Source organism: Triplophysa dalaica, chromosome 4 (genome assembly GCF_015846415.1).
Source record: "Triplophysa dalaica isolate WHDGS20190420 chromosome 4, ASM1584641v1, whole genome shotgun sequence".
Lineage (NCBI taxonomy): Eukaryota > Metazoa > Chordata > Actinopteri > Cypriniformes > Nemacheilidae > Triplophysa > Triplophysa dalaica.
The window spans coordinates 22256768-22271341 of record NC_079545.1 but is presented as its reverse complement, the minus strand read 5'-3'; the positions used below and the strand labels follow the sequence as shown (position 1 = coordinate 22271341).

At 37.4% G+C, this 14574-nt stretch overlaps 1 protein-coding gene across 3 annotated transcripts in view; it reads right to left on the bottom strand.

Annotated features, from left to right (window-relative positions):
• stard8 (StAR-related lipid transfer (START) domain containing 8) overlaps positions 1–14574 on the bottom strand; it is a 59702-nt gene that overhangs the window by 23743 nt on the left and 21385 nt on the right. For all 3 annotated transcript variants that reach the window (XM_056746080.1, XM_056746078.1, XM_056746081.1), the window contains one exon: positions 89–160. In XM_056746080.1, the coding sequence (XP_056602058.1) occupies positions 89–160 (72 nt within the window). The remainder of the gene's footprint in view (positions 1–88; positions 161–14574) is intronic.

The window sequence follows — 14574 nt, the reverse complement described above, 5'->3', positions numbered from 1 at the left end:
AAAACAAATTCACACACAATGTTCAGGGGTGAAAGAAGGAGAGGGTGTGGAAATACAGAAGAAAGATGTTTGCAGTAGAGTTTGATACCTTCATAGAATTGAGCATACTGAGGAAAACCTGCTGCTCGGAGCCAATCACAAGCCTCTTTTGCCTCCAGCTCTGAGAAAGAGAGAGAGGGGTTTGAATTAATGAAATTAATATGATAATACATTATACACTCTTTCTGTTCTGTTGATTTAAGAAAATAAAGGGCACAGTTTGATTACACAATGAGCGTTACGCTTTATTTAAGCTCTTTATTCCTCAAAGAAATTAATTATGTAGTTAATGATTACAAAGATATTTATCAGTTGATTAAAAAACATTCAGAATATATCAATTAAACTCGCTTTCATTATTCACATCACCATGAATAAGACCTGCCTATAGTTTTTTTTGATAAGATGCAATCTGTGGCCACATAATAAGCTCTGTTTGTGGTCACTGCTTGGCGACATGACAAGTGGAATATTTAACATAGTTTATACAGTTAATACAGAATTACTAGACTTGAAAAGCAATTCAACTCTTTGTGAGATTATAGGCATATTTTGAAGAAACAATGAACTACAACTGTTAGAATCAGGACTGGTAATGGGGAACAAGGGGGGGTGGAGTCCAGGGAGTCATTTTCAAGTGAGGTCTGAGTTCCACCACAAAAGGAAGAGGATTTCCAGGTTTTATATATGAATTTGCTTCTAAACCCTAAATACATTTCATTAATACACATAGTGGCATTATATGCAAACACGCATGCTTCAAAAATCTAAAATACATCCTCAACTGTAGTCCCCCATGTGAATTTCGGCCACCACAAGTTACACTATTACAAGTTTTAAAGTAAGTAATATACTGGTCGCAAATTTCCCCGTTCTAAAACATTGTGCCAGATATAGACCAGAGTGTCCCAAAAAACATTTTTGACGCCAAATACTTGGGCGGCCATAAATATACCTAGACGGGCCGCCCAAGTATTTGGCGTCAAAAATGTTTTTTATCCATCCGTGACAATGACTGTATCTGTGATCGAATAAATAGTGGATAAACTGCGCTTATGGTCTTCTCTCCTTCCTGACTTGTGTGGTGCGAGTCAGAACATGTGAGCGAAGTGTTAAAGAGTACGTAGCATTAGATCATAAAAAATACATTTCATCCAGTCTGTTATGTTGCCGTGTTTGAAAGTAAGCTGTCTGCCAAGTAAGTCCGAAGGTGAATAAATAAAGTTATTTGCTTGTAAAAATGGGAGTCGACTCTGAATCACACAAACGTGACGTTGTCTAGTTCACCTGTGTATCTACGTCACTACACATAGTCCCCGCCTACGTTTTGCTGAGACTGCCGTGAAAACGTATTTCTATACCAAAGGAGTATAACCCCATGGTTGTACTGTGCGCGCATCATTTCACCGAAGATTGGTTTATTAATCATGCCGCTTTCACGGCAGGGTATGTGAAGCGACTATCCTTCGGGGACAATACCAACTCTATTTGGACCTTTTAGCTCCACCGAATCCAAACGTAAGTGTGAATTTAGATTTTTGTCTTAACTTCAAGAAATATTTTCGTACCTTATATCTGTGTTTAGCTAATGCATATAACGCTAACATTAGCATGTACCGTTATTTCTGGGGTGTTAATAGCAAGATAATCATTTGTTTATCTTGCTATTAACTTTGCATTTTGACATATTTGCCGCACGTCCACCTATATAGATATATTTGGGTGAAACTACAATAATTTTTCATAACGTCGACTTTCTGAAATGCTCCATGTACCATGACAACGCACAGTTAAGACGAAATAATAGTATAACTAATGTATTAACAGTATTTTAAGAAAAAATAATATTTTATTTCATTGATGAGCAAAAGCACAACATGTATGTTGTCACACTGGGAGTTTTTATGACAAGAGTTGTCACTTGCCACTGACAAACATCCTGCTCCAGTCGTGGTGTAGTTTGTTGTGGATCAGCGTCTTCTGAAGCTTCCTCGTCAGACTCGGGCTCAAATTGGTGTGGTAAAATCGCCGCCATCTCTAGCTACACATATAATATGATATCCAACCACATTTAAACTGTAATCCTGGAATGATGGTAAGCGTTCCATTTGCGACAACGATGAATGCGTTTGACCAATCACAACAGACTACACCATCTGACCAATCTCATGATACAGGTTAGCGGGTAGGAGGGACCAAGACGGATGAATCGTGGAACGAATCATTTGAGAGTCAGTCAAGAAGTAAGGTACGAATAACTGCCGATTATTAAGACATCATAGTGTTTTTACACATTGTATGTACATAAACTTGTTGTTGGACACTCCATAAACCAAAGTAGGACCTTAAAAACCATATGCTACCTACTCTTTAGTAGGCTATTTCTTGCGGAGCGGAGAGCACCTTTCTCAAAATTCTGCTCGCTCAATATAAACTCAGTCGCTCCCTGAGCCCTCTTGGTGATTTACTTTTTCTGCTGGATTATTGTCCTATGTACAATGCATGAGCCTGAAGCCTGAATAATAGCGCAACGGCCTGCGTCAACTACCAACTCCCCATCAATTTGCGGAGGTGCGCGGGTTACAAGAGGTTTGATACAGGCTCATTTCAGTTAAAAAAACATTATAACATTTTTATTTACTTACCCATTGTAACTGTTGCTTTTATAACCCCTTAAATGGCATTTTTAATTCAAAGTGAGATAAAAGTATAAACTATAGTGAGAAAAATGTACTTGTAAGATCCAATTAGGCTATAAACATAAACAATGCATGTATAAAACTAAGAAATAGTGAGTAGGCTTTTACAATTTTTGCTTTATCTTTGTTCCTTGACATTTTCTAGAGCCCCCTTGCAATCTTAGTTCGAAACCCTCTGTTCTAAGGTTAAGACAAAGACCAATTTAGTATTATTCTATCAAGCAATAAGCCCCGCGGAGCAGTGGGTTACAGTGCATATTATAACAGCTAAGGACGTTGTGGGACGACGCTAAGCGGATTACCTGCCATAAACCCCCTTAGCTCTTATCAAATGGACTGTAACCCACTGCTTCACGGGGCTTTAGTGCATTTATAAAACGGTTACATATGCGTAGCCAGGTTTCATAAAATAAAGTAAATAAAAGTGATATATAGGCTATGTAATGCGGTCAGCCGTTATAAATAATGGTAGTTTAGAACTCTGCTCAACCGATCAGATTCAAGGACCAGAACTGATCATTTTAGAAATAGTAGAAAGAAGAATACGTTTAGAAGAGCACATTTGGAAGAATGTCAGTAACCAAACAGATATCATCCCCCATCTACTCCCATAGTAGGGATAAAAATATGTCAATGGGGGATGAGATCTGTTGGTTATTGACATTCTTCCAAATATCTTCCTTTATGTTTATCAGAACAAAGAAAATGTATACAGGTTTGGATTTGGAACCATCTGAGGGTGAATAAATGATGACAGAATTTTCATCTTTGGGTGAACCATCCCTTTAAGGGCAACAACATGGCTACGATGCCCTAAATTGCTGTCTCACCTGTCACCTGGGCAACACTGCACAAGACATTGCCTTCACAATGTCATGTATGGGATTACCATGGAAACTGCTGACGTTACCAAGAAATGCTTTACAGAACTTTACGGTTTGCCAGACTGGAAATAACAAAAACAGAGAGGACGAGCATAAAAGTTCAACCTGACCAGAGCTGAGAGCTAAATGACATGGTCCAAAGCAGGGCCTAAAAGGTTTTACTCAAAGCATGAATATTTATAGTTGTTCCCTAAATTTGCTTTGAATAAGGAGATCTCAGGTATCATTATGTTACAAATTACTGTGTAACTGCAATAATAAGTTGTTTTAATTAACAAACATGGCTGTTTAGTTGACCCCTGGTGGGAAACAGTAGGGGACCTAGGGTAAAATAAGTTTAAGAACCCTGAAATATAGAAACTGAATCAAAAAGAGCTACTGTGAGGTAAATGGGTGTCTACGAGGGTAATCTCTAAACCTCAGTATTGCTTTCAAATGTCTCGGTCCCAAATCTCATATTAAACAACTGTAAATAATTGTTAACTGGTGCTTAGACATTGGTAGAAGACTGACTCAACAGTAAGATCCTCGAGAAAAAAAAAAAAAAAGTGATCGGCCTCAAGAAAAAGGATCCTGACATCATATCTCATCAGCATTCATTGAGACACATTTCACCAAATCTGAGGAGTGGTGAAACAGATTTCATTATCTAACAGGCAATCTCATTATAAATGTTACTTAAAGCTGTCAGACGATGCCTTCTGTGTTGGAATTCAAATACATGAGAAAGATTTCTGAAGCGAGAGATTCACATCACTTTCATTCACATCATTATTATTCCAGATCTCTACCATTACATCTTTAAGGGCACAAGAGAGATTCAACACTTCAGGTTTAATAGGAGACATCGAAAGCTCTTTTGTTTTGTTCATGTCAGACTGACAGAACAAATTGTTGTTTAGTGCCTACTACTAAGCAATAGTAAACACTTTAAATATTCTTTTTATGTCAACAATTAACAGGCAAGTGTTCAGTTACAGACTTTAATCAATCAATTTGAGTAAGTGTAATGAGTAATAATCCCCGTGTAGGGAATGAATACAGGAGCTTTTTAATTCATTATAGTGACTTCAATTGGATGGCATATAATCGAGTTGAAGCCATTAGAAAGAAATCTCTAAGGACTTTCTAAACCCTAATGGAGGATCTGAATATTTATTGGATGAGATGACAACTGACCTGTGAACTAGTCCTTTGAATGGCAAAAGCCTTTGTGCTGTATGATGTGAATAACAAAATAAAAGTTTCATAAGCAGGTCACATTAGCATAAAAATTCAGAGCATGATCCTCTATCATTCGTGAAAATTAGCCAATCAGATCCAGAAGTAGGCTGAGCACTCAATGACGTCGCTGTGAATCACAGCACACACTTATGACAAATTTGAAAAAAGTGTTGTGTTGCCTTAAATTACTTTGGTTGTAATAGTACTTAAGTATTAATACTTAATGTAGATTTAAATTAGGCCCTACTGATCATTTTTACGGCGCAATTAAATGTGTAAATGTTTTTTTTATACAATCTATATACAGCGTTTTTACAAATGATTTATACAACCATTAAGCTGAGGAGAAAATGGTCTGTGGCGGAGGAGACCGATGCATGTTTCTGAATGGGATCTAATGCTGCTAGTCTTGCTTTTCAGGCTAGATAAATCATGAACACCCAGTTTTATGTTTGATTCATTTATTGATTTTCTCTTTCAGATCTGTCAGAGGCTAGAACCAGCGTTCTTCCACACCCAAGTGAACATCGCACAAATAAAAAAAACATTTAATCGTGCGTTTTGTCTGTTTAGAATTTATATTTGTCAAACAAAGAAGCTTTTCTCTTGCAAATCTGTTAACTAAACCGTTGCTTATAGACATATTGGTTAGGTGTTTTGTAGATTCTTTTAAATGTTTTACTTTTAATTGTGCATTTTAACTGTCGCAAATTGTTTTATAAGTAGCCAAAAATTTCATTATTGTTTTGTACAGCAAAGCATCCATCAACCTTGTAATTTGAAGCATTTAAATTATCATATAATTAGGCTATAAAATACTTTATTAATGTAATGAAATAAGAAATCGCATTGGAATCTATTTTACATTGTTATTCTAAACGAAAAAAAAAAAAACGTTGGCTAATCTATCTTTCTATTTGTCATTATTCCTTATCTGTGATCAAAAGGGTAAAGCATACACAGACTTTCTCCCTATCTCAAACCTTAAATACACAAGCAGAGACCTATCGTGAGATGTGATCGTAGCAACTGCTCACGTCCCTTTTGATAAAAAGTTTTGCATGGAAACGACCGTACCCCCAGTTTTCGGTCGTACGCTCGTTTCATAAATGAGGCCCAGTATCATTGTATTCAAAGCCCCATTGAAATCTAAACGAAAGTTTTCTTCCTTTTTTTAAAAATGAGTGAGCCTTAAGGACATCACTCTGTGCTGACAAAACTCACATTTAGGAGATATAACTGTTCTGGCACGAGCGCTCATACAAATCTTGAAATTCCTTGACATCACGCTACACTTCAGCCTCTCCTCAAAGTTCTTGTCTAATCAAATCCGCTTTAGAATCCAAAGAGTACCGCCCCCCTTCACTAGCAGAACTGCTGGAGTGGCACCTTATATCAGCCACTTGTTCGCACATTTATTATGTCCTACATTGTGAATGACGTATAACGCACTAGATAGGAGATGGGGGTGATACAGACAGTGTAAACATTTAACGTTAAAGGAACATTCCACTTTTTTTGGAAATATGTAACCTGGACAACAAAACCAGTCTTATGGGTAAATGTTTCGAAATTTAGATATTAACATAATCCGAACGCTGAATAAATAGGCTTTCTATTGATGTATGGGTTGTTAGAATAGGACATAGGACCGTTAAAAACAAAGGAATCTGAGAATGCAAAAAAAATCTAAATATTGAGAAAATTGCATTCGAAGATGTTAATCAGGGGCAATGTGGCAGGCCATCCACTCACAAAAAAATAAAATTTTATACATTTAAGGTATGAAATTTACTAACTATCTTCATGGAACATGATCTTTACTTAATATCCTAATGATTTTTGACATAAAAGAAAAAAACTACAATTTTGACCCATACAATGTAAATTTGTCTTTTAAAAAAAATGTCCCCGTGCTACTTAAGACTGGTTTTGTGATCCAGGGTCACATATGGTCATTTTCCAACCCCCCAAATAGAGTTAAACCATTTTGGAATGTATACTGCCGATCTCCGGGTCTGGCGAGAGCACTTTTAGCATAGCTTAGCATACATCATTGAATCCAATTAGACCATTAGCATCGTGTTCAAAAATGAGCAAAGATTTTTGATGTTTTTCTATTTAAAACTTGACTCTTCTGTAGTTATATCCTGCACTAATACAGGCAGAAAATGAAAAGTTGAGATTTTCTAGGCTGATTTGATTCCGGCGTAATAATGAAGGAAGTTCGCAGCCATAACGTGTTCGCAGCAGGCGCAGTGTTATCAAGCAGCGCGCAGCACATGTGGAAATAGGATAACTTCAGTCAACATATACAAGTTACCTATGTTGGGACTAATTGCGTGATAACACTGCGCCTGCTGTGGCCATGTTACGGCAACAAACTTCCTCGATTATTACCCCAGAATAGGAGTATAGTTTCTAATCAACTCAGTCATTTTCCGCCTGTTTTAGTACACGATATAACTACAGAAGAGTCATGTTTTAAATAGGAAAGATATTGAAACTCTTGCTCAATTTTGAACACGATGCTACTGGTCTTATTGGATTTAATGATCTATGCTAAGCTATGCTAAGTGTGTACTAAGCAAATTCCACGAGGCGGGAAGGAACCAAAACGTTTTCACGCCACCAAGCTCATCAGACATTTCAAGGTTAGTCACGTAAAGGAATGCGTGTAGTTTTCAATGTTGGCTAGCGCTAAGGGAGAGCGGGAAAGTTCAGCAGCTCAAGCGCCAGTCTGCTGCAGTGATCACTTTAACCGAAAATTCTCTGTGATTTGTTTTTATCAGTGATGGAAAATCTGAAGGCAATCCGTAATTTTGATGGATTACAATAAAGGTGATTTGTAATTCCCCGGTTTATCATTACGTGTCATCAGAACGTGAACGTTAATGGACTAAACGTGATTGTGAGCGACAGGAGGTAGGCTATCGCAAAGGTAGGCTATCGTGTTTCCTATTCATTAGCAGCTCTCTAATGCCTGCCTGGTCAGTTTAGCAAAACACGCGTATGGTCAGCAGAGCCTCGAGGTGCATATGCATCCGTGATCCATCACTCCCCGGGTTCCGTGTACGCATACACACATGTCTTTTTGGATAAATAATAGCTTTCAGTGAGTGGAAAAATGTCTCTCTCTGCGTATTCTCTGTTCAGTGAGAGATTGAAGCAGCACATATATGACAAAACCAGAGTTTACTTGCGAGTACAAAACTGCTTTTACAGTGACCTACCATTGTTACTGATTTGACATTGGAACATAAACATTTGTCTAATTAGCCATAAATGGATTATAGTGGCATTTCAAACTAATTTGTTTCTTTAATTAGTATCACACATGTATCCAAACTTGTAATAATAGACAAGCATGGTACAGGTAAAGGCTACAAGACTTTGTTTTTTTACCCAATGACAACCGTTGCAAATATTATTAAGAAGTTTAAGGTCCATGGAATTGTAGCCAACCTCCCTGGGCACGCCAGCAAGAGGAAAACAACCTCAAATTGAACAGAAGGATAGTGCAAATGGTAGCAATGGAACCACGGATAACTGCCAAAAAGATACAAGCTGAACTCCAATGTGAAGGTACGTAATTTTTTGATCGCACCATTCGTCGCTTTTTGAGCAAAACGACCCAGGAGGAAAAAAACATAAAAAAGTTGCCACAATCATATTGATAAGCAACAATCCTTCTGGGAGCATGTCCTTTGAACAGATGAGTCAAAACTGGTGATTTTTGGGATGTCACATCACCTCTATGTTCACAGACGAAAAACCAAGCTCTCAAAGAAGTGAACACCATACCTACAGTGAATCGTGGAGGAGTCTTGATTATGTTTTGGGGCTTCTTTGCAGCATCTTGCACAGGGTGCCTTGAATCTGTGCAGGGCAAAATGAAATCTCAAGACTATCAAGGCATTCTGGAGCGATACGTTCTGCCCAGTGTCAGAACGCTTGGTCTCAGTTGCAAGTCATGGGTCTTCCAACAGGATCCAAAACACACAGCCAAAATCCCCCAAGAATGGATAAGAACAAAACATTGGACTATTCTGAAGAGGCCTGAATCCTTTCAAAGATTAAACTTGCAGTCTGGAGCAGGCACCCATCAAACCCGAGACAGCTGGAGCAGTTTGCTCAGGAAGAGTGGGCCAAACTACCTGTTAACATGTGCAGAAGTCTCATTGAGAGCTACAGAAAACGTTTGCTTGCAGTGATTGTCTCTAAAGGTTGTGCAACAAATATTAGGTTAGGGGTCCCATCATTTTTGTCCATGACATTTTCTTTTTTTTTATTATTTACAATATTATGTTGAATAAAAAATGTAAAGCAAAGTCTGATTTATGTTAAATACGGAATATGGTTGATGCCAATTACTTCATCGTTTTTGGTTGAGGGGTATCAACAAAAAAATTTGAGCACGTCTGTATATATTTTAGCACTTTCTAAGACCTTCACAAATCTGTGTTGGTATGTTTTGGTAATCACAGCATAACAGTAAAGGTCCAAAACAATGTGCTTATATCTAGGAAATTATCATTTGAAAAATCTATTACATAAAGCCAACTTAAAAAACTGAAATGTAAGAAAAAGCACATTCTCTGAATACGCTAAATATCAACAGATTTATTTGTCATTTCTGATCCCATCTGAACTTAAAAATCAATCTTTAAACCATAAATCTGTAGATCAGGCTCATATTCAAGCACATATGAACATAAATGGTCACGTACGCACACTTTTCATTCCTATGATCGGATCAGCTTCCTCCGTTTCCTGTCTCTGTGCTCGGCCCCTTCAACATTCCAGAACTCCCGGACTCCCAGCAGTGCTGCGGGATTTCCCGCCCAGACGCCCACATTTCTACTGCCTATAGCACACACTTCAAGTCACCGCACACATAGCCTGACAATCCACTTAAATGCGGATTACCATCAACAACTGGGTTACAAATCATGATTATGAATTCAACATCAATAATGTTAGTTTTTTCTCATGTACATCATAAGTGCTGCTGCTACTGTTATAAGCCAATGTAAAATATAGGAATCCTTACATTAGGCTATAAAACATGAACAGTTTCCTGTAGCCGTTTCTCATCAAATGGAAGGTGGAAACCCCCTAACTTGAAGTGATCCTATTTTCCTCTCTTTCTCCACGAACCTCCCCCTCTTTTCCTTTCCCAACCTCTCCTTCTCGGGTCAATAAACAGGAAGTTAAAAGAGTTCTGGTATTAAAATGAAATTGGGAGGTGATGTTGCAGGGGTGAAGCATCCTAACAACATGATGACTGAATATTATGTATGTACTAGCTATTTTTTTCTGTGATTAATCGCACATTAAATCGACCTTTTCGAATATACTTGTACATTCTAATATTCACTTTTAATCTCCAAATGAATGTAGAAACAACTGATTTCTTTAACAACATTTATCATTTTATGAATGAAAGCCAACATTCTGATATTAGTTCTTCAACTTATGTCTCCATTAAACTGATTATTTTTTCTTTATTTAACATTGATTACAGCCGTTCAAAATTGAGGTAGAGTATAATTGAGAGCTACCTTGTCTAACAGGTAGGAAATATAGAGAAATTGAATTAAGTTCTAAAACACTTCGCAGTCTTTAGAGCTAAATTAAATAAAGTATTAAAGCTACAAAACACTTTGCTTTCCTCTTTTCTTTTGTTCTTTGATTAACATTAATAAGATCCTTTTTCTTTCTGTTTCGATAAAAGTAAGATGTATCGTACAGCTCCGGGTATCCACATACAGCAACGATGATGTAGATGATGTAGAAATGTAGATGTAGAAAATGTAGAAATGTAGAAACAACTGATTTCTTTAACAACATTTATCATTTTATGAATAAGAGCCAACATTCATAATAGTTCTTCAACTTATGTCTCCATTAAACTGATTATTTTTTCTTTATTTAACATTGATTATAGCCGTTCAAAATTGAGGTAGAGTATAATTGAGAGCTACCTTGTCTAACAGGTAGGAAATATAGAGAAATTGAATTAAGTTCTAAAACACTTCGCAGTCTTTAGAGCTAAATTAAATAAAGTATTAAAGCTACAAAACACTTTGCTTTCCTCTTTTCTTTTGTTCTTTGATTAACATTAATAAGATCCTTTTTATTTCTGTTTCGATAAAAGTAAGATGTATCGTACAGCTCCGGGTATCCACATACAGCAACGATGATGTAGATGATGTAGAAATGTAGATGTAGAAAATGTAGAAATGTAGAAACAACTGATTTCTTTAACAACATTTATAATTTTATGAATAAGAGCCAACATTCATAATAGTTCTTCAAGTTATGTCTCCATTAAACTGATTATTTTTTCTTTATTTAACATTGATTATAGCCGTTCAAAATTGAGGTAGAGTATAATTGAGAGCTACCTTGTCTAACAGGTAGGAAATATAGAGAAATTGAATTAAGTTCTAAAACACTTCGCAGTCTTTAGAGCTAAATTAAATAAAGTATTAAAGCTACAAAACACTTTGCTTTCCTCTTTTCTTTTGTTCTTTGATTAACATTAATGACAGGAGTCACAGCAGCAGGTTTAACTTTGTGTTCAGACCAAATGCGACGCGCTATTCGCGCGGAGTTGGACGCTTGAACATTTCGAGTTTACTTGCTCCATTCGAGCGTCAAACTGGGAGGGGCTTCTGCCAGTTAGCTCCAGTCTCGTATATACATTGCTCAAATTGTGTAGAGATCGTTTTCGACAACTTACCAGATTGTCCGACCTCCTCTCTCACTTTCTTCAAAGCAAGATCCTTTTTATTTCTGTTTCGATAAAAGTAAGATGTATCGTACAGCTCCAGATATCCAGATACAGCAACGATGATTTTGTCCTTTAATGTTGTTTGGGATTCCTGCCTCCGCTCGCAACATCATAATCACCTCACTACTAGAGCAAGCTCCTGATTGATTTTTCAAATCACACGAACGCTCGTTTGTTTCTGGTCTGATGCATTCGCACGCGTATGAATGGAAGTCAATAGAATGAAAAGTCAAGTGTGACCTGGTCCAAGAAAATGTCAACATCTAATATCCTACTGCCAAGCAGAGGACATGGAAAATTCACAATAAACATGATTTTACCATGAAATGCATTAAATTAATTTGCTTTTAAAATCCATACAGATTTTTGCCAGAATTGCCCCCAAAAAAAGTCTTATTTTTTGGCAGCATGAACATGAATCACCTTAATCGCTCTCATGTGTCAATACTGTACGTAAATACTTCTCACTATTGGTATACAATGCACACAGATCTACTTGCAAACTTTTTGCTTGACACATTACGTCATACTGTATTTTACTGCTATACCACCCAGTTTGAGATTAAATCTTCTCTAATTCTTTCTGCCCAGAGAAGTTCACCTAAGGGATGACAGGAGATCAGTATTTATTTATGGGCACAGAAATGGTGGGCAAGCTTCCTCACGAGAACTGGCCTCAAACCTGTCGGAGTGTTGATTTTCAAAGCTGTTATCGCTTTCTACCTCAACTTTAAACTCAAGGATTCTTAAAGGTTTCTATTGTAACCGTGCAATCTTACCACTGATGCCTACTAGAAATGCACACTTGACTTCTAGTCATTTATTAAAAGTCGATCTCATTCAGCCCCTACCGAAATGTATGTGATTCTAGATTCATGATTCATGTCCATCACACACTTGAACCTGAATCCAGATCTACAGCTTCACTGGGGTCTTAATAAACCATTAATAAATAATGTGTTGTCTCATTGCTGTGAGCATGATGGAGATGTTGGAAAATTGCTGATGATTTTGTCCTCTACTGAAAGACACAAGTACATTAAATAATACGGTATTCATGAGCATTGATGTTTTATATAGACTTATGCTAAGTTTGACCTTATAAAATACAGTCGAAGGTCCAGTGTGTAATTAAATGTTTTGGAGGATCTATTGACAAAAATTTAATATAATACTCATAACTAGTCTTAAGAGGTGTATAAAGACCTTGCATAACAAAAATGAATATTCTGTCATCATTAGCCCCTGACAGGAATCTCAAGGAGCGCAAGCAGAAAATTTAGGGGCGCACCTTAAATCAGCCTGCAATGCACTGACGTTTTCTGACATTTCCCATTAAAAAAGCTCCATTACTGACAAATATTTTGATAATAAATAGACTTAAATTACAATGTGCAGTTTTATTTTCATTTCAGAGGGATATGACCTTACCCAATACCAGAGTCATACGGAATCTGCAGACTCTTTTGATAATTCTGTGCTAAAATTTAGAAAAATCTGCAGCATTCTGTGGAACAGTTTTAAATGCGTCTACATTTATACGTAAATGTGTTAAAATAGTTTTAAAATCCTACCTGTCTATGCATTTAACTGCAGGTGACACAGGTTGTTTGGTTCTGCTCGTCATTTAAAAATAAGGGAAGAGCCTACAGAGAAGCTTCAAATCCTAAGTAAATAGACTGTTTAAACTCTACACCAGATGAAATTAGCACTGAATTCATTTGAAATTACAGAAAATGTGGATGTCATTTTGTATGAAAAAGTATATATTTTATTGTTTATTGTGTTAAAGCAAAACAAAAGGGCTCGTCTTAATATCCAAAAATCACTGTAAGAATGTATTAAGGACACTTTTCATCGTGTTCAGAATACAATGTAAAGCTAACATAAGTGTAGTGGAGTAGGCGGGGCGAGACCGTGGTTCGAGTCCGGTGAGTTATTGTGAATTAGCGCCAGCTGTGCGCACACCGGGCTCGAATCACGTAGGAGATTGGGAGCATATAAAACGAACGAGCGACCGGACCGTCGTTGAGAGAGGACCGGGCCCGAAAAATATGTTAAGTTTGTATTTGTATTTATACTTGTGTTTATGTTATTTCGCCGGCGGTCGTCCGTGAGGGGCCGCTGGCTGTTTTTATTTCTGTTATTAAATGTTTAAATGTTTGCCGGTTCCCGACTCCTTCCTTCCCTTTTATGGAGATGTATTATATATTATAAGTTTATTCACAAAGTATTCACCTGTCATTCATTCTTGTTGTGAACAGATTGGAAATTATCCAGCGCTGTCTCAAGTAATCAGTAGATAAATGGAATATTCTGAAGAACTCATCAGTGGTCAAATTGTTCATCCTCAGATAAAAAAATCTATCACAGCAAAGAGTGAATCATAGAAATGCGCTCCCGTTGTGTCTGTAAACTTGATGAGGTGAGCTGAGCTGTGACGACGCGACCATACCAAGAAACATCGGTCACCCAGCCTTGCACAGCGTGCAGCTCCCCTTCTCACACATGCCTACATGTGGGCTCGTACACTTTTCAAATGAGATGCACAGCTAGAAAAAAATCCAAATTGGCATGCAAGCACATGCGCGTTTACTTCTTAAAAACGCTTGTGCCGTTTCAATAACCGGTTGCAAAATGTGACCAATTACACCGTGTCTATACCGGACGCAACGCATCATGACAACCTGCTTGTTCTTAATGGGTTTGTCGCATCCGCGCCGCATCCAGTGTGGACAATATTTGAAATTATAATGGGTTCTAATGCGTTCTATGTCTTTTGTCGTGTCGCATCTCTCCTGTCGCGTCTGGTGTAGAAACAGTGTCAGTCTGGAGCCCTTCTTGAGCATACTCAATTGCGGATAAGTGTGGATAGAAGAGTTCAAAACATGCGCAGTACGTCACTGAGTGGACTGCGCTGTTGTATGCG